Source organism: Achroia grisella, unplaced genomic scaffold (assembly GCF_030625045.1).
Source record: "Achroia grisella isolate CSIRO2021 unplaced genomic scaffold, CSIRO_AGI_Agris_v1 utg109, whole genome shotgun sequence".
Lineage (NCBI taxonomy): Eukaryota > Metazoa > Arthropoda > Insecta > Lepidoptera > Pyralidae > Achroia > Achroia grisella.
Genome location: NW_026712573.1, coordinates 2469603 through 2491625, shown reverse-complemented (window position 1 = coordinate 2491625; position 22023 = coordinate 2469603). Strand labels below are relative to the sequence as shown.

Here is a 22023-nt window from a genome sequence, read left to right as displayed (position 1 = left end):
GTGCGTGCTCTCAGTTTGCGAAAATAAGTCGGTGTTTTAGTTCCATCCTTTACAGGCATAGTTGGCTCAATAATATACTGACATTTTACAGATTTAATATTAAATTAAAAATAACTGTCAAACTAATATATTGAAATTGGAGCACATCGGCCGCATTCAGTTATCGACGTGTGCAGATTCTGCTCGTATGCACTTTGAATTAGACTGTGCAGTATATTTGCAAAAAGTGTATGTATGAGTATGAGTATACGTATATTTTTAACTGCAATTTAATGATTTATCTCATTTATATAAAGATCTTTACTTGTTACTGATTTTACATTTAGTGCTGGTAGGTAGTTTGTATTCACACGTTTCGACTTGTAAAATGTGACAAGGATTACTTAAAAGAGCAACACACAAGTTTCTTGCTCGTGCTTCTCGTGATGAGACAGCTTTCCGAATGAGTAGTAGATAAAAAAAATATTATGACTATTCAAAAGTGCTTAAATTAAGTTTATTTGAATAAATGATTTTTTATTCTATTATGAAGCCTCGTGGTATTATGACTCAATATTTGCCATCTGAGATGTTTGTATGTAAATCATGTAAAGTGTGGGAGGAACTGTTGAAGTAATATATACCACCCTTTATATGACAACTCTATGTACAATCTATAATATTGTATACCTATTTACTCTAAGACCTTTTACCCCTCTTTCTCGTTGCATTTCTTGGAAAAAATACATAATATTACACATTTGAAACATATTTTACTGTATCAGTTTACAAAATATCACACTAAGAAATACACGATATATAAATTACGTCGTAGTTTATTGCTGATTTAACAACCCCCTACAACCTTACAAACATTCTTTTTATAATATTAGTATACATGTATCCTATATAATAAATTATAACAATAATCAATACCTTTTATTTAATAAAACTTGCATGCATTCGCTGATTTGTATTTAGCAACACAGTTGTAGCGTAATGGTATCGCTTATCATATCACAGTGTGTGATAATAATAACATATCTATGATATGATAAAAATACAGGACAATAACTTTCTCTACCGAGTTCTTGCTTTGTTTGTCTACTATATATAGAGTTAGTGGTCTATTTGTTTATAATGAAAATGTAGTTAGTGACTTACCTATAGCCAGTCAGTAGACTATATTTGATATTTTAATAGGTATTATTTGTTTTGTTGTGATAATAAATTCAGTGTGTATGATTGTAGAAACCTTTACATAATTATTATGTAGCACCAGTTTATAAAGTAAATACTTATTTCTAGCAGTAGCAATTTATAGTTATAAGCTATAAACTTATGTTATAAAACTTTTTGTAGGAATTTCCATGTATTTATTTTTTATAGTATTCTGTGTATAATATATATTTACGAAACAAAAAATATCTATGTATTTGTATCAGTTATCTAGTACCCATAACACAAGCTTTAGCTAGCTTAACTTGGGTCTAGATGGCGCTGTGTGAATTGTCCTGAGATTATTATTATTTTTATTAATATAGTCTTTTTTATTATAGTGAAGTGCAAGTAAAGCTGCAACGACATGTAAGTCTATTTATTTACCAGTATAACTTATTTGTGCGTCTAATATTATAACATATTATAAATAGTGTGAATTTACTAGATATGAATAACTACTATGTATTTTGTCATCTGCTAATACTATTAAACTTACATTATTATTACATTTACATTCGAATCGTCGTCGTTCCACATTTCCTAAAAAGATCCACAATGAAATTCCTTCACAATCAGTGTTGCCAACACAAAATATGCTAAACTGCTGTTAAAATTATACTAGGCTAATTGTTATAAAATATTGCTAAAAATATGCTAATATATTTCAATGTCAAATAAAACGTAATTTATATATTTTTTATTTATTTATTATTAAATCTTTAATAATAAATAAAAATAATGTTTACTTTTTGATATAATTAATTATGTTATCGAAGATAATTTATATCTTGGCCTTAGCCGATTGTTCAGATAGTTAGGCTAAGGCAATTTTATTTGGTGAGGTAATGTAGTAATTAATTCTAGGGTACAATGGAACTGGCACGTACTTTTAGTTTTTACAAAAGTCCCAGAATATTAAAAGAAAAATATATATATCTCGGTCTTCATCGACAGTGGACAGTTGATGCTGATCGACAGATTGCCAACAATGACAAAGATAATCGTAATAAGTATTCCGAAATAGATAATACCAACTTGCATGTGTGATAGAGACAAACTTTTGTCAGTGAAATTCTTTCTGATTATTTATTTCATGCCTAAATTTTTTTTAAACAATAATGATAGTATTAAAAATATATATTGTATATTAATTATAAATTGTAATGTTATAAATTAAATATTAAAATGCTGAGCAACAAATAAATATGCCCAAGAATGTAAAAATATGTCACATCTAGCATAAAATATGCTAAATTGGCAACACTGTTCACTACGACAATCGGGGATATCTCAATGACACAATGTGTGTTGGCCATCAAACGGTAATGACTTTTTTATGTTAAAATATATTTGTTACGCTATTGTATTAGGATATTAGACCTGTGAAATTAGTCGTAAGAGTGGAAATAAATAACAAATACGCCGCGAATCGCTATTTTATATAATTAAGAAACTTCTCACCTTAGGGTAACTAGTGGTGTACCTGAAAGTAAATAACGTAGAACAACAGATAAAGAAAAATATACCTATTCCTGAACAAAATAAATTTATATAAAATCTGGTGCCGAAAAATTTTTGTATGATTTACAATTTATTTTGTTTCAGCTATACAAAGGACGACTTGGCATCCAATTTGCGAATGACTAAGTATAATGGAAGACGACAGGGAAAATCCGTGTAAGTAGTTTCTTATTGCCAGAAGCGTAGCGTGCCTTGGCTGGGCTCCGTATAAAAATTTGTTTGGGAGCCCTTAAATGTTTACCCTTCGGGCAAATATTTCTCGCAAAAAAATTGCATAAAATTAAATTTCTTCAACATAATCATCTATCTGTCAATTTTTTCATATTAAACATAGGTGCACTCTCCTTTCCTTTTTTTCGACAAACTGATTAGCTTTATTTTGTCATTCGTGAAATTAAAAAAATTTGGATAGTTAATTTTATAAAGCTCACGTTGGGGACACCCGTGGCCTGGGGGCCCCGTATAATTGATACGGCAGATACTGAGGTAGCTACTGCCCCTAGCTTATTATACGTGTACCATGTAGCTAGTAATCAGAGTTACCTTTTCTAGACCAGTACCCTGTAATAATATTTAATGTCTTCTAACTCTCTCTCTCTTTAACTATATAGTCCAGAGCCTAATTTCGTCAATTATTTCTTCTCAACCGCAAACTTCTAAAACGGTTAAGTTAGTTACTGAAATTCAGGTGGGTTCATCTTGTCAGTATAGCCCTAATGGAAATAACAATAAGTCAATTACATCGGTTTTGACTGAGTCAATCACTCCTTGTTCTAGTTTATTCAATTCTAACTTGTCTTTAAAAACTGATAATTGTAATGTTGCACCAGTACGAAGGACAATTATTTATTCAGATGAATATGGTAAGGGTCTGGGCCGTTCATTATCAGAAAGTCTATATCAACATGTCATAAATAATTGTCTTCCTGGTGCTTCATTGCCTAATATTTTAAATAAGGTGGTTAATGGTAGGTATGATAAGTTAACCACATTAGTCATTGCTTTAGGCAACTGTTTATATGTAAAAAAAGTCATGTAATTAAACTTGTAAACTCTTTGCTTAATATTGCTGAGCTGGGCATAGGTAAAATAATATTATGTGCATTTCCTTACTGTCGTTCTCTGACCATTGAACAAAATAAGTTCATATATTATATTAATAATTTATTTTATAATATGACATGTCGTCATAATGACTTTTTATTTTTTGATAGTAACAAATTTGTTACAAACTTTTGTATGACTGGAGATAGATTTTATCTGCCTAAAAAACAAATAACAAATATAGCTAGTTTACTAGCTTATAATATAAATGACCCCATTATAAGTAATATAATGGGTTGCATTAATCCAATTAGTAGTACTTGTACTAATGTTAATACTAAACATACTGAAAATATTGACATAAATATTGATTCTAGTAAGAATCCTTTTATTTACAAAAATTTAAATATGACTGCAGATTTAAACTGCTGAAAAAGACAAAGGGAAAGCTATCAGAATTGAAAATTGTTCACCAGAACATACAAAGTTTTCTCGGCTGTGAATTAATTATTCAATTGTTTTTAGAAAAAAATAATATAGATGTTTTATGTTTAACTGAACATTGGCTCAAAGTGAGCAATATGATGTTCAGCTTAAACAATTATAATATTGTCAGCTGCTTTAATAGAAAAATAGTAAATAGAGGAGGTTCCATGATATTGGTAAAAAATAATATAAAAGTAAAAGAATGTAGTGATATTGGCAATCTTTCTGTTGAATGTTGTATTGAAATTTCCTGTGTGGAACTAGACAATTATATAGTTATATGTGTATATAGATCTCCAAATAGTGATTATAATTTATTTGAAGAGGTAATGGAGGATATTTTAAAAAGAGTATTTAATATTAACAAAAAAATTATAGTGTGTGGTGATTTCAATGTTGACATTTTATCACATAATACCACAAAAACTAAATTAATGAGTTTATTTCAATCCTTTGACTTGAGTAATGTCTTCCACGAACCCACTCGTATCACTACCACTCTGCTACTTGCTTGGATAACATATTTAGCAACAGTGAGTATTTAGATAAAATAATAATTGTTAACGCCTCACCGTAATACAATATAAATAATAACTGGTTCCTGATGCGGTGAGGCGGGGAGCGGGGCGCGCGTCGTCTAGTTTTTATGTTACGTGCATATTGCGATCTCTGTAATTGCATCCATCATTTCATTCCATTACACACCTTCCTACAAAGCGCTGTATTTTTATTTCGCATCGATATCAACTTTAACATTGGTGACCCCGACGTGATATTCTGGACTCGGTGCAGGCTGACGAAGGTTTTAATATTCAATCAAGCATCTAAATAAACAATTACGACGCGACGAGCTGACGGAGATTTGAAAAATAAGAAATTGCAATAATCAACTACGCAATTACCGGCCTATTGTGTGCATTGAACGAAATTTGTGGTTATCGACGCCATCAAAAGGGAAGTTATATCCAGTTTGAGTATTTATAATTACATAATTAGTGTTTTAAATCTCAGTACAAGTTAATATTGCCTCAATAGGTATGTACTTAGTTATTTGTATTTAATATCACTACAGTGTAAAACCGAACGCGTTTGCACCATTTTGTTAATATTAACACCCACATATTTTAGCATTAAAAACTACATTTTTTTTAGTTTTGTGACTATTTAAGATAAAATCAAGTAACAATCGTGTTATTTGGGTACAATTGAATATATTTCTAAAATACATATTTATATTTTCAAAAGTTACAATTAAAATTCATTAAAATTATAGTATATCATTACAAAATTGCGAAATATAACTAAAATAGGATATTGCTACGTAATAAGCAATAGGTATATTAGTAAAATAAATAACGATAACCATTTATTGTATTGTAAATACAATACATAAATATTAATCTACCTTAAAATCAAGCAAATACCTACTCATACAGGCCTTACAATATACAAGATTTGTGTGTAATTGGTTTATTACCTATATATATAGTGTAAATTTTTACTAAAATTAATTTACAATAAATACAAAACATTTCAATACAATTATATAAGCTAGTACTATGGTAAATTCCAGGTTTTTGTAATCGGCGACAATCATTGTATGGGCGCAGTAAGACGAACTACCTGATATTGTTGACAAATTTATGGCTGTATACGTACATAAATATATTGTATAGGCAGCGCGCATGCGAAGCTGCGCGCGCAACTAAAATATGTCAACTGTCTTGTCTCATATAAAATTAAATTAGATAAACGTTTGCTTTGTTATTTTATTTAAATATATATAAATATAATCCAGATCAAGCCCATAACTGGTGACCCCGCTCTTGGACAGAACCGTAAGGATATAAAATACATATTTTTATAGAACAAAATTACATATAAAACACAATTTTACTGATATATATGAACATCATGTCTTTGGAAAATACAATAGCTACCGAACCATCTGAACTGTTTAGAGTCGGAATACGCGTTCCTCCTTTCTGGCCGGAAGAGCCAGAAATATGGTTCGCACAAGTCGAGGGACAATTCGCAGTTTCAAATATTACATCAGATATAACAAAATTTAATTACGTTATTGGACAACTGGATCATCAATTTTCGAAAGAAGTCAAAGATATTATTATCTCTCCACCTTCCACTGAAAAATATGATAAATTAAAAACAGAGCTTATCAAACGTCTAAGCGCCTCACGTGAAAAACAAGTAAAACAACTTCTCATGCATGAGGAATTAGGAGACCGCCGCCCATCTCAATTTTTGAGACATTTACAAAGTCTCGCAGGACCCAACGTTCCAGAAGACGTCATCAAGACTATCTGGACAAGCAGACTACCACACAGCGTACAAACGGTGATAGCCGCTCAACCCACAGCGTCACTGGAGATACTTTCAGATCTGGCAGACCGCATCCAGGATATCGCTCCAGCTACACCGCAGGTATCAGCCGCTTCAGTTCCAGCATCATCGCTAGACACCATGGCTAACGAGATAGCTGAGCTTCGAAGACAGATGAAGATGCTTCTAGATCGTCAGTCTCGTTCCCCGCCTCGTCAACGAAGTCGCAGTCACTCGAAAACGCGATTAGAGTCCAACTATAGAAAATTTCCGAACTCTTGGTACCACGCAAAGTTTGGATCAAAAGCGAAGCGTTGTGTTAAACCATGTAAATATCATGCGGGAAATGCAGAGGGCGGTCTGTAATGGCGACGTACGACCGTCCCAATACGTCTGGTCGCCTGTTTGTTGTAGATCGTCGGTCGAAGATGCAATTTCTTGTCGATACAGGTAGCGACGTTTGTGTCTTCCCACGGCGAGCACTACATGAGCGTCGTCCTAAATCAGATTTTGAATTATCTGCTGCAAACGGTACAACAATTAACACATTCGGATATACTCATCTAGATTTGGATATTGGTTTACGTCGCGATTTCCCATGGCGTTTCATCGTTGGTGATGTCACTAAAGCAATTATAGGAGCTGATTTCTTGAAGTTCTATGGCCTTCTTGTAGACATACGTAACCAACGTTTGCTGGATAATACAACGACACTTTCTATCGTTTGTTCTCCTGCTCACTCATCAACTGCCATTTCTTCTATCAAGATACCAATCGGTGACTCACGGTACGACCAAATCCTGAAAGATTTCCCCGAAATCACACATCCATCTGGAAGACAAGCTGAAGTTAAGCACAGTACTGTTCATTTTATCAGGACCACACCAGGACCACCTATATCCTGCACACCACGCCGCCTCGCACCAGACAAACTAAAAATAGCAAAAACAGAATTTGAGAATATGCTGAAATTAGGTATTACACGACCTTCAGAAAGCTCCTGGGCTTCGCCACTACATCTCACACCAAAGAAAGATAATGGATGGCGACCTTGTGGAGATTATCGAATGCTGAATGCTCGCACCATACCTGATAGATATCCTGTCAGACATGTCCATGATTTCACACACAGTATATCAGGTTGTACAGTATTCTCAACAATTGATCTTGTTAAAGCCTTCCATCAGATTCCTGTTAATACAGACGATATTCATAAGACTGCCATCACAACACCATTCGGATTATATGAATTTCCTGCCATGACCTTCGGATTACGAAATGCAGGTCAAACTTTTCAGCGTTTTGTGGATGAAATTACACGAGGGCTAGATTTTGTCTATCCATACATTGACGATTTTCTAGTATTTTCGAAGAATGAAGACCTCCATGAAGAGCATCTGCGCATACTATTCCATAGACTGAAGGATTACGGTATCATTATTAATATTGCAAAATGCAACTTTGGTCAATCTGAAGTCAAATTCCTTGGATACAGCATATCAGCCGATGGAATTAAACCTCTTGAGGAGAAAGCTGAAGCTATCAAATCATTTCCACCTCCGAAGACAGTTCGAGAACTTCGTAGATTTTTAGGAATGCTTAATTTCTACAGACGGTTTATTCCCGGAGCTGCAGAAACTCAAGCACCCCTTCATTCTCTAATGATTGGTTCTGTAAAAGGATCTCACCCTGTCAACTTATGTGGTGACACACTTCAAGCATTTGAGGATTGTAAAGAAAGTCTCTGTCGTGCTACACTTCTCGCTCATCCCGATTGCCAATGTAAATTAGGTCTTGTCACAGATGCATCAGATAAAGCAATTGGTGCTGCATTACAGCAATATAAAGACGGTGACTGGCAACCGCTTGCTTTCTTTTCACGTAAGTTAACCGCAGCACAACAAAAATATTCTCCATATGATCGAGAACTCCTCGCGATTTACGAAGCATTGAAATATTTTAGACACATGGTTGAAGCTAGAGATTTCACAATTTTCACAGACCATAAACCATTATGTTTCGCTTTTCATCAACGCAAAGACAAATGTTCACCGAGACAGTTTCGTCATCTCGATTTTATATCGCAGTTTACAACTGACTTAAGACACATCTCAGGTAAAAATAACATAGTCGCTGACACATTGAGCAGAGTAGAAGAACTAGAACTTTCTATAGATTTCTCTCAACTATCTGAATCACAAGCATCCGATCCAGAATTAAGAGAAATGCTGGAACATAAAACATCTTTACCTTTAGAGAAGATAAAGATACCTGGAACTCACGCCGAATTATATTGTGACGTAAGCACTCCAATTTCAAGGCCCTTTGTCACAAAGCCACTGCGGAAACAAGTTTTTAATAGCCTACATGCATTAAGCCATCCTGGTGCTAATGCAACGGTCAAGTTAGTCGCATAACGCTACGTATGGCCTGGTATTAAAAAAGACTGCAGAGAGTGGACACGTACATGTTTAGCTTGTCAACGATCTAAGATAACTAGGCATGTATCATCCCCTTTGGGTTCATTCCAACTGCCACGAGCACGATTTATGCACGTACATATAGATCTCATCGGACCACTTCCAATTTGTAATGGAAACCGCTATTGCCTCACTGCTATAGATCGCTTCAGTCGATGGCCTGAGGTGATACCAATACCCGATGCTACAGCTGAAACAGTCGCAAAAGCTTTGCTCACTGGTTGGATATCAAGATTTGGATCACCCATAGATATAGTAACAGACCGTGGTAAACAGTTTGAATCTTCTCTATTTCAACATCTATCCAAAATATCAGGATTTCATCATAAGAAGACTACTGCATATCATCCTGCATGCAATGGAATTATAGAGAGATTCCATAGACAGTTAAAAAATGCTATTACATGTCATGCAACTGAAAACTGGATGGAAGCCTTACCTTTGGTACTACTTGGAATTCGAAGTGCGTATAAGGAAGATCTTCAAGCGAGTACTGCAGAAATGGTCTATGGAGAACCGCTGCGCTTACCGGGAGAATTTATTGACCCCAGCACAGCTGTAACAACAGACGTCACTGAGTACAGTGCTCGATTGCGCTCGTTTGCAAATAATTTGAAACCTTCACCTGCTTCACGCCACGTAAAACCATCCATATTTATTTTTAAGGACTTACCAACTGCTAGTCATGTCTTCCTAAGAGATGATGCAGTACGAGCTTCCTTGCAACCTGCATACACCGGTCCATATGCTGTACTAGAGAGATCTGAAAAAGTATACAAAATAATAGTAAAAGGCAAACCTGTCACTGTATCCGCCGATCGCTTAAAGCCAGCGTACATATTAGATGACAGCAGCCGCACTCCACCTGAATGCTCCGACGATACGCCTGCACCTGAAAAAATAAAAACTAAAACAAGATTAGGACGTATAGTAAAATTTCCAGATTATTATCGCCCGTAGGAACGGTCTCTGGAAGGGAGTAATATGGCTGTATACGTACATAAATATATTGTATAGGCAGCGCGCATGCGAAGCTGCGCGCGCAACTAAAATATGTCAACTGTCTTGTCTCATATAAAATTAAATTAGATAAACGTTTGCTTTGTTATTTTATTTAAATATACATAAATATAATCCAGATCAAGCCCATAAATTCCCTGCGCCACCTGCCGCGCTGTTGGTTGAGTGCTGACGCGGCCGTTTGACTTCGCTTGCATCATATCTGAGTATTTGCCAGTCCACTCATACTTAGTGACTTACGGTTTGAAATTTACATCTATTTTCTTTTTAATTTAATTTATTATTATTTGGTTTTTTTTTCATTTTGTTTGTGTTTTGCTAACTCTCCAATCGCCCATTTTTTTTTGCAAATCTGCTAAATTTACAATTTATAATGGCAGACGGCAAGGAGTTAAAAGAATATACACAACTACGAAGTAATATAAAAGCTAGAATTACTATATTTCAAAAATATATAGACATTGTAAAACTTGTCGAACCAAAAACTTTAGCAAAGCTACAAATAAACGAGCTTCAGTTAAAATTATCTCGGTTACAGGAATTATTCTCTTCCTTTGACGACATACAAAATAAAATTGAGCTTCTCACGTCTGACAATATATCCCCTCAATTAGAGGAACGCGACACTATCGAAAGCTCATTCTGTAAATCAATCGCTATAGCACAGGACATCTTGGAGTCAGCTTGTAAATCCGATAGACCTCCCTCTCAAGGCTCAGATAATTCTATAAAAACTAACAATGAGTACAGCATGTGTAATATTAGACTTCCGACCATCAAGCTACCCTCCTTTGACGGAAATAACCTGAAATGGCTAGAATACAGAGATACCTTCGAATCTCTCATTCACAACAACGATTCCATCCCGAAAATCAATAAATTTCATTACTTGCGTTCGTCACTAGAGGGTAGTGCAAGTATTGTTATTAAGTCCATCAATTTCACCTCTAGCAATTATGATTTAGCATGGAATATTCTTTGTGATAGATTCAATAATAAAATTATATTAATAAACAATCACATTAAATGTTTATTTAGTTTTGATGCATTAGGAAAAGAATCACACAAATCCCTACGTTATATGGTAGATTATTACACAAAAAACTTGAGATCCTTGGAGGAATTAAAAGAACCTGTTCAATTTTGGGATACTTTGGTTATCTATATTATGACTTCGAAGCTGGATCCTGCCACAGGTCGCAAATGGGAGGAGCATCGTAATTCATTGGATCTGTCACCTACGTTAGCTGATTTCTTTGAATTTTTACGTAGTCGAGCTAATATTTTAGAAACCATACAACACGGTCGTACTGATTCAATTAAACTTGAAAAACATAATACTTACAAAGAAAACAAACCTACAAGGTCCTTTGTTACGTCCTCAGTAGCTACAAATAAAAGAAATTGTGTTGTTTGCAATAGTAATCATTTATTATACGAGTGTGAACAGTTCAAAAATATGTCTATGGATAGCAAAACAACTACAATTAGTAAATACAAACTCTGTAAAAACTGTCTGCGTCCTGGCCATCACCATTCTCGTTGCCGCTTGAGTGCTTGCAAAATCTGTAACAGAAAACACAATTCATTATTACATCGCAATGAAAATACTAACAAAAATAACTTACCTGCGGAATCAACGACTAGTTCTTCCTTCTTGCCACGTGAGTCGCAAGTCTCTCTTTCTGCCTCTGTTTCAGGTCAGGTGTTATTATGCACAGCTGAAATAGAAGTAGTAGACACGATAAATAACAAAACTCACCTAGTGAAGGCTCTCCTCGACAGCGGTAGTCAGTCTTCCTTCGTATCTGAAAAAATAAAAAACAAAATTAATATTCTCTGTAGAAAAACTAATATACCGATTTTAGGCGTGAACAACTGCATAACTAACTCAGTTGAATGTTGTAACTTGCTTCTGAAATCTTGCGTAAATTCATTTCAAGTAAAAGTAGACTGTTTAGTAATCCCACATATTACAAATAAATTGCCTAGTGTATTAGTAGATGTTGCTAAACTAAATATGCCATCCAATATACAATTAGCTGACACAAAATTTTTCTGTCCATCTGAAATCGACCTCTTATTAGGAGCAGACATTTATTGGGACTTAATTATGCCAAATCAAATTAAGTTGGGTAAAAATAATCCTACTTTACAGGAGTCGAAATTTGGTTGGCTTGTTGCTGGCCCCACTGGTGGTAATCCATACTCTTCAACTCCAAAAGTTCATTGCCATTTTACAAAAGAAATAAAAGAATCTTTAGCTAAATTCTGGGAAGTAGAAGAATTACAATCTAATACAAAAATATTATCGAAGGAAGAAGAATATTGTGAAAACCACTTTATACAATATACTAAACGTTTGCCTTCAGGTAGGTTCTCGGTTACAATTCCTTTTCGCGAACCACCCGAAAACGTTTTAGGTGAATCACACAGTATAGCTAGAAAACGCTTTTACAATTTAGAAAAAAGATTGGCAAGAAATGGTCACAAAATAGACTATTCCAACTTCATACAGGAATATGAGAGTTTGGGACACTTGTCACAGATAGAACGACCTAAGTTCGGATATTTTATTCCACATCACGCGGTTATACGTGAAAACAGTGAGACAACCCGACTTAGAGTAGTATTTAATGCATCGTTTAAAACAGATACAGGTAAATCGCTAAACGATTTAATGATGATAGGTCCAGTTGTGCAAGACGACTTACTGTCTATTTTATTGCGATTTAGATACAATAAATATGTCGTTACGGCAGATATTACAAAAATGTATCGTCAAATCGAAATTGACCACTCGCAGCGACATTTACAATTAATTTTGTGGAGAGATAATGATCGAATTCCTTTAAAAACTTTACAACTTAATACTGTAACATATGGAACAGCCGCTGCGTCATTTCTCAGTACCAGATGCTTACTTCAGCTAGCTGAAGAATGCACTGACCCAGTTGTTGCCGATGTTATAAAACATGATTTTTATGTCGACGATTTGATTACGGGAAGCTCATCAAAATCAATATTAGCTAAATCGGTGCAGGCAGTAGTGCAAAAATTAAATGAGGGCTGTTTCTCATTACACAAATTTCGGTCCAATGTCCCTGATTTATTAAAAGAAATTACTCCAATTGATCAAACACAGGATTTTTGTAAGGAAAGCTCCATACTAGGATTAAAATGGCAACCAAGTACCGACAAATTAAAATTTTATACACAGTTAAATATTGATACAAATGTAACTAAACGAACTATTTTATCTACATCATGTAAGGTTTTTGATCCCTTAGGTCTACTTTCTGCATGTACAATAATACCTAAAATACTTTTACAAAAGTTATGGCTTTCGAAATTGGAGTGGGATGAACCTGTTCCAGACGTAATAAAAGAAAAATGGTTAGAATTTTCTCACAATTTGTCAACATTTTATGATTTTGAAATACCAAGATACGTAATGTGCGAACAGCCCACAAACATTACACTTCATTGTTTTACTGACGCGTCACAAACATCATACGGTGCTTGCATATATTTAAAGTCACACAATAATACAACTGGCATTACTGATATCAAATTACTTTGCGCTAAGGCTAAAGTAGCTCCAATTAAACCCGAACTTACTATCCCTCGGCTTGAACTACTAGGAGCTCTTCTAGGCGCACGTTTATATTCTAAAGTTATAAGTTCTCTGAAAGCAAAAATATCTAAGTCATTTTTTTGGTGTGACTCCACTATTGTTTTGATTTGGCTAAAATCGCCACCTAAAACACTAAAAACATACGTCTGTAATCGTATCGAAGAGATAAGAAAACTTACTGATCAAAATGCATGGAGGCATGTACCTACCCATTTAAATCCCGCCGATTTAGCTTCTAGAGGAGTCTCGCCACAGCAGCTTATTACATCTTCGTTGTGGTGGGAGGGTCCTTCATTCTTGTATGAACCTGAAACAAATTGGCCAGTAGATAGTACAAATAATCTCACGTCGGTACCTGAAACAAAAAGAATTTTATTAGTACAAAATAAAGAAATTATCGAAAATATAATACCGTTTAATAAATTTTCAAAGTTATACAAATTACAGAGAGTTGTTGCATATATTCATAGATTTTTATACAATTGTAAAAATATTGAAAATAAGTTGACAGGGGTACTAACTAATAAAGAAGTATATGAATCTTTACTTACCATTGCCAAACACTCTCAAAAGGATTCCTTTTTTAATGAAATAAATATTCTTTCTAAAGACAAAACACTTTCAAAAACGTCCAACATTATTTCGTTAAATCCTTTTATGGATTCTTCCGGCATTTTACGTGTCGGTGGACGGATACAAAATGCGTTACAATGTACCTACGGAAAAAGACACCCCATATTAATTGACCCTCATCATCAATTTACAAAGTTACTTTTTGAAAGGGAGCATCTTCGATTGCTTCATTGCGGTCCTCAACTTTTATTAAGCTCGATCCGCGAACAATTTTGGCCGTTAGGCGGACGAAAATTAGCTACAAAGACAGTAAATAAATGCATGACTTGTAAACGCTTCAAGGCACAATCCTTACACCCTCTCATGGGAAGTTTACCAAGCTCATGAGTTACTCCAGCGCTCCCATTTGAAACCTGAGGTACAGATTTTGCAGGGCCATTTTATATATTGAACCGCAAGGGTAGAGGCGCAAAAACTACGAAGGGATACTTGTGTATATTTGTATGCTTCGCCACTAAAGCTTTGCATTTAGAAGTTGTTACCGACTTAAGCACTCAGGCATTTTTACTTTGTTTGCGGCGATTCATATCACGTCGCGGAAAACCACATACAATATACTGCGACAATGGTAAAAATTTTGTAGGAGCGAATGGAGAGTTAGTTAGACTTTTAGCAAGGGCAAATAATGATGTAAGCGAATTCTCATGTAAAGAAGGCATTAATTTCAAATTTTCACCGCCTTACTCGCCTAACTTTGGGGGTATATGGGAGTCCAGCGTAAAAATGGCAAAATTTCACCTAAAGCGTGTAATAGGCAATGCAAATTTAACCTTTGAGGAAATTACTACCGTTTTCGCACAAATTGAGGCAATATTAAATTCTCGTCCGTTGACTGCACTATCATCGGACCCATCAGATTTATCTCCTTTAACTCCTGGGCATTTTCTAATTGGTCGTCCGTTGACTTCATTACCTTCACCAGTTATAGAAAGGAACAATGTCACACGATACCAGCTTATTGAAAAATTGCGACAACACTTCTGGCAAAGGTGGTCCAAGGAATTCCTGTCTGAATTACAAGAACGAGTGAAATGGCGTACAAAATGTCAAGAAATAAAACCAGATGACTTGGTTATAATTAAAGATGAACAACTTCCACCTATGAAATGGCTGCTTGGTCGTGTTGTAAAACTCTATCCTGGATCAGATGGCATCACGAGAGTGATTGATGTAATCACAAAAAAGGGCATCCTGAGAAGAGCCGTTTCTAAAGTATGTTGCCTGGAAGAATCAAGATGCGACACTTGAGTCCTTGAAAGACCAGCTTTCAAGGGGGCCCAGTATGTTAACGCCTCACCGTAATACAATATAAATAATAACTGGTTCCTGATGCGGTGAGGCGGGGAGCGGGGCGCGCGTCGTCTAGTTTTTATGTTACGTGCATATTGCGATCTCTGTAATTGCATCCATCATTTCATTCCATTACACACCTTCCTACAAAGCGCTGTATTTTTATTTCGCATCGATATCAACTTTAACATAATAAACAACCTTCCTTCTGATCACTGTGGTCAAATAGTTATTTTTCCAAATCACTTAAACAAAATTGGGAAAATTAATTTATTAAAAAGAGACTTGACTAGTTATAAGATAAATAAATTTAAAATATCAGTTCGTAGTAAATTAGATTTTTATCTTCCATCTAATGAACCTAACAAACTTTATACAGATTTCTTCAATATTGTTTCTAACGAATATAATAAGGCATTTAACAAAAAAACTATCAATATTATTAACAAAACAAAATTTTCAGAATGGGCTACAAAGGGAATTCTTAAAAGTAGAAATATATTATTTGATTTATATGCTCAAAAAAATACCGTTTCGATAGTACATTCGTAAATTATGTAAAAAGATACTCAAAAACTTTTAAAAAGGTATGTAATGTAGCAAAGTCTAATTATCTAAATAAAAAAATTGAAGAGTCCAAGGATAGGATAAGGACAGTGTGGAATATTATTAACAAAGAAACTGGCAAAGTTAAAAGTCCATATAACGATTTTACGTTAAATTATAATGATAAACTAGTAACCTCCACAAAAGAAATTGTCAATATTTTTGAAAAATTTTTCGCTAATATTCCAACTGATATTACTTCCTCTTTGGACTCTTCTCCTAGTACAGTTAAATCATTCCTTATTGACAATGTTGTTTCTTGTCCGGTTACATTTAAATTTACATTTATTGACATTGCTACAATTACTAAAACATTTAAACAATTAAATTTAAAAAATACTGAAGACCATTGGGGCATGTCTGTTAAAGTTATTAACACCGCTATAGATGTTATTGCTCCATATTTAGTAATTATTTTCAATAAATGTATTTCTGATGGTGTTTTTCCCAATTTAATGAAACATAGCAAAATAACTCCACTCTTTAAGTCAGGAGAAAAAACTGTGGTAGGTAATTATAGGCCTATATCTATCTTACCAGTATTGAGTAAAGTGTTTGAAAAAATTATGCTCAATCAAATGCTGCAACACTTTAAAGTAAATAAACTGCTTCACAGTCGACAATTTGGTTTCACGGCCGGTAAATCAACGACTGATGCCGGTGTAGCTCTCATTAAATATATATTTGATTCTTGGGAGAGGTCTCAGGATGCAGTCGGTGTATTTTGTGATCTTTCCAAAGCATTTGATTGCGTTGAACATGAAACACTTTTGCTCAAACTTGAACATTACGGTATTAGATATGAAGCACAAAGCATGATGAAATCCTATCTAAATAATAGAATTCAAGTTGTCGAAATAAATGGTGTAAAGTCTGAGGGAACTAGTATTAAAATGGGTGTTCCTCAGGGCTCTATTTTAGGTCCTTTCTTATTTTTAGTTTACATAAATGATCTTCCTTATATGGTAGAAAAGATAGCTGACATAGTTCTGTTTGCTGATGATACTTCATTAGTATTCAAAGTCAATCGACATATTGATGATTTGGACGAAGTAAACGGTGCTCCTTCTTATGTTTTAAAATGGTTTACGGCTAATAATATGTTACTAAATGCAAATAAAACTAAATGTATCAAATTTATTCTCCCCAATGTAAGGCCTGTAGATTCAAAAATCACGATGGACAGTAAACCTATTAATTTTGTGGATGATACTGTATTTCTAGGTATCACATTAGATTCCAAGTTGCAATGGGGTGCTCATATTACTAAATTAGCGAGTCGACTTAGTTCTGCCGCTTATGCGGTAAGAAGAATTAGACAATTAACAGACGTGGCAACGGCTAAACTTGTGTACTTTAGCTATTTCCATAGCATTATGTCGTATGGTATTTTGTTATGGGGCAAAGCAGCTGATATAAATACAATATTTATTTTACAAAAGAGGGCCATTCGCTCCATTTATAGCATGGGTTCCAGGGAGTCTTTGCGAGAGTGCTTTAAGGAATCAAATATCCTCACCGTTGCTTCTCAATATATTTATGAAAATATCATGTATGCCAGGAAGAGTATAGACAGTTTCAAAAGAGTTAGTGATTGCACTAATAAAAGCTTACGTAACAATAACAAACTGATTTTACCTAAATGTCGTTTGGCTAAAGTTAGTAATTCGTTTTATGGCAATTGCGTAAGGTTTTACAATAAAATACCAGAGTCTATTATAAATCTGCCAGAAAAAAGATTTAAATGTCAAATAAAACACATCCTTTGCAAAAAAGCTTACTATAAAATCGAAGAATTCGTTAACGATAATAATGTTTTTGTAGAAAAATTTTAAATACATAGCACTGACAATATTATCTGATTACACTAATAATGAGTGCGTAGCGATTTCTGTGTTGATTGTCGCATGCCTCTTACTTGTTACACTGTAATTATTTATATAAAAAAAACATCTATTAAAAAGAGCAACACACAAGTTTCTTGCTCATTCTTCTTGTGATGAATCTGCATTCCGAATGAGTGGTAGAATCAAAATATGACTATTCAAAAGTGTTTGTAATGAGTTTATTTGAATAAAGATTATTTCTATTTCTATTGTTCAATCTGGTTCAATCTAAAAGTGGGTTGAGGAGCAGAACCTTCGTAAACATTTTTTTTTTTATTTAAAAATAGAATTTATGCCAAATAAAGTTAAAGATAATATCTGTTATTATTTAAATAATTTATTTTAACAGATTGTCTGCAACTACAACAACAAATTAAAAGATGAAGACGTTGTATTGTTGGTTGTTCATTAATTTTAAAATAAATATAGTCCGTAAATAAAGAGTTTAGGAAAGATCATTTAAATATGCAAACAGATATAATCGTAATTGATTATTGAGTGACTTAAAAATTACTCTTTTTTATATTAACAGATTTGAATGTCCAGTAAGGTATCACAACTTCACGTATCTATTCTAGATGGTACAAACTATGTAATATTATATTATCTGTGGTACAGACTAATAATTAAAAGCAAGAATAATTTAATATTCATTTTTCTTGAAAGCCACCTGTTAATGTAATTTCGTAAACGAGAACTGGAATGGAATTTGAAGTTTACAACTTCATAAGATCCATTTTTATCAAAAACGTATACATATCATTAACAGCAAGAACGACGTAATATAATCACCGTCTACATTTTATATACAACGCCATCTCGTGAGTAGTACACAACCTGTCAAAATAAATTTCCTATTAAGAATTAAAATAAATTTTAAAGTTATAGATATAGATTAGACTATTATTGTCATAAAACATTTTGAAAATTTTATGAGGCTCCTGTTCCCTCGGAAACGCAGCTGATGCTTAGTAAACCTAAGCATCATAATACAATTATCTTAACCATTATAGAAGTTTTCAACCGGGAGGAAATTGGTCACCTTGATCTGTCGCTGGCTCGTGAGTTATTATAATTTGGCTTGCCACTATATTTGCTCTGGATTAGTGTTTACAGCGTAGTCAACGAACAACGAAGCCCATTAAAATTAAAAGGAAAGAAGGCCTGATTTGTTTTGACACCCACAATGAATTACAGCAGACTACAGCATAAATTGTATAATACTTAAAGCACACTTACAGGATAAATTGTAACGCATTAACCAAATACTAAATTTCATTTAAATCAATTTAGTAATTTGTATGTCTCTTTACAAGGAACATCCATTTATAAATCTAAACTAAACATTAGTTATCTTTGTAAACTTTCACATTAAAATAACAATAAATATTAATGGTCCATTGCTGAACATAAATTTAGCATTGCATTGTCATGTAGTTAAATCTGGTTGTCGTATCTTACCATCATTTCAACTTGTTCGACACCCACTTAAGTATGCAAATCTTAGCATCTTAGCATACTATTTCGATCGCTTTTGTTTTACTTCTCTGCTTCGATTTGGAGCGTTCTATTTTCTCAATAAGAATGTAAATTTTCCAGATAATGCACCTCAAGCGGTGCGGAATAGATATACTCGATCATACAGTCGGGACGGAGGTGAAGGTTCATCCCAATTACCACAACGAAGACCGAGCAATCATGGTACAAGAGGCCAGCCGGTCAGAAGAGGTAACTAATAACCTCCCAAGCTAGCTGCATGTACACTACTTCATTTTTCATTGCGTGGTATTCAGAAGAGGTTATCATTATTAATATATCATATAACAATGTTTGTCTAGAATAAAGTCTGAAACTAACCAAATTTTATGTAATTTGTCTTCTGTATATTCATTTTTTCAACTAGTTATGGGTCCCATTTAAAGACCTGTTTCAAACTTACCTACTTTATTTCTATAATATTTTATTAAATAGAAAGCACATTTTCTTATTCCACAGTGGCGTAGGCTATATATTTAATTATCTCTACGTTAATAAATTAATTTATTTATAAGTGTATAGGTAATCAATTAATTGAATTATATTCAATAATTACTTGATTACCCAAATTAGTAGTATTGACACATTTACCTAAGTTAGGTTAATACCAAATGTATGCCTTTTCCCACTACTGCCCTTCAACCGCTTTCTGTTTTTACCTAATGATTAGAGCTGGTAGAGACTGCCATATGGCATTGAACTCGTCAATTATACATTTATTTTAAACAGTGCAATAAAGAAGGAATAAAAAAATAACAGTATTAAAGTCTGTACGTATTTTGCTCCGTGACGATGGCACATATGTTACTTGTAGTTATTTGTAAATGTATTAGTTAACTACAGTTTTAAATACAACTTCAGGGTAATAATTCTTAAATGACACTGGAGAGGATCGTCGTCACCTCCAAGAAGTACATATCTAGTAATCCGTCATGTACATGAACAAATTTAATTCGCAGTATTATTTTTGGCAGTGTTAATCGTAAAGGGTACCAAGTCCAAAGCCAGTTTGCAAATCGGCTTCAATCTCAGTTTAACCGAAACTGAAATTTCCTCATAAAATCATGATTACATGGAAAATGTAAAAAAAAACTGTTAGTGAAATTGCGGTAGTTTGGACATTTGGGTAGGTACATCCTGTACAAAATAAGAATAAGAAGTCTATTGAGGGTGATTGACCCTGAATATCTATAGAGAATGCACTTTTCTATGAAAGGAAATCTTCAATAATATATATATATGCTTTACTTTTTAAATTAGGTTGCGGGAAAAGGTATAGATGACAACTTTAATGTACTTATACATATATAACGTAACGTTGTTTTAATGTGTCACTCATAGCTGATTAACTTATAAACCTCAAACTTGTAATTTACAGGTTTTGGGAACATACCACATGTCTCACCAGGAGAACCGAGACGTAGCAGGTCTCAGAGTTACGGAAACCAACATGTTCGCGATGACCAACGCCAACAAACACATCAAAACTGGAGGGGATCATCGGAAGCTCTAAGAGGTATATAACTAGTAATCCCTCAGTTCATTTAATAGAGAACATACGGAACACACTAATCTTTAAATCGCAGTGTTTTTGTAGGCAACGTGAGAAGCAAAATTCATGAAACACAACTAAATAGAAATCAAAAAATTGCTAATATATTTACTATAAATTTATTAATAAATCTATATAATCCCCCTCTCCCATATAACACTATTAATTTATACACATAATGGACATTTATGTCCGGCCCAAACTGAAAACTAGTTTGGGCCAGTATCTAATTGAAGCAGAAACCGAATCGGCTTCTATCTAAGTATAACCGATATTGAAATTTCCTCATAAAATTATGATTTCATTAAAAAAATAAAAAGCTTTATTGTTTTTGTTTGTAACACTTTATTGTATAGTAACCACATTTAAAATAACAGAATACGTAGATCTTAAAAAATAAATAATTTGTACAATGGCGGACTTATCCCAGATGAGGGATTTCTTTCAGTCAACCTTTGAATGACTGAAAGGAATTATGGAGTGAAAGAAATGAAGCTTTATACATAAATGATAATAACAACAGCAAAACAAAAAAGTAAATACTTTGTATATAAGTATAATATTAGATATAATAGGTGAAATAAAAATAAATATTTAAGTATAATATATAAATATACCTAAATATAATAGTAATAAAAAAATAAAAACAGTAGAAATATATAAAAGACAATAAATACTACTACATAGAAGTAAATAAGAATAATACTAAAACAGCGCATCCGCAGTGTGACCCCAGAGGTTGTTGAAGCACGTCTTGAAAGAGTAAACCGATCCATACAGTCTGACCTCGTA

At 33.7% G+C, this 22023-nt stretch overlaps 1 protein-coding gene across 3 annotated transcripts in view; it reads left to right on the top strand.

Annotated features, from left to right (window-relative positions):
• Positions 1–1132: 1132 nt before the first annotated feature.
• The window catches only part of LOC131844966 (NFX1-type zinc finger-containing protein 1-like), a 58303-nt gene continuing 37412 nt past the window's right edge, over positions 1133–22023 (top strand). Inside the window, exons 1-5 of one of the 3 annotated variants that reach the window (XM_059193985.1) lie at positions 1133–1182; positions 1539–1566; positions 2806–2877; positions 19743–19871; positions 21058–21195. In XM_059193985.1, the coding sequence (XP_059049968.1) occupies positions 2853–2877; positions 19743–19871; positions 21058–21195 (292 nt within the window). In that variant the 5' untranslated portion in view covers positions 1133–1182; positions 1539–1566; positions 2806–2852. Of the gene's footprint in view, positions 1270–1538; positions 1567–2492; positions 2523–2805; positions 2878–19742; positions 19872–21057; positions 21196–22023 lie in introns of those variants that run through there. The other 2 variants (XM_059193967.1, XM_059193977.1) reach the window with 2 other exon arrangements.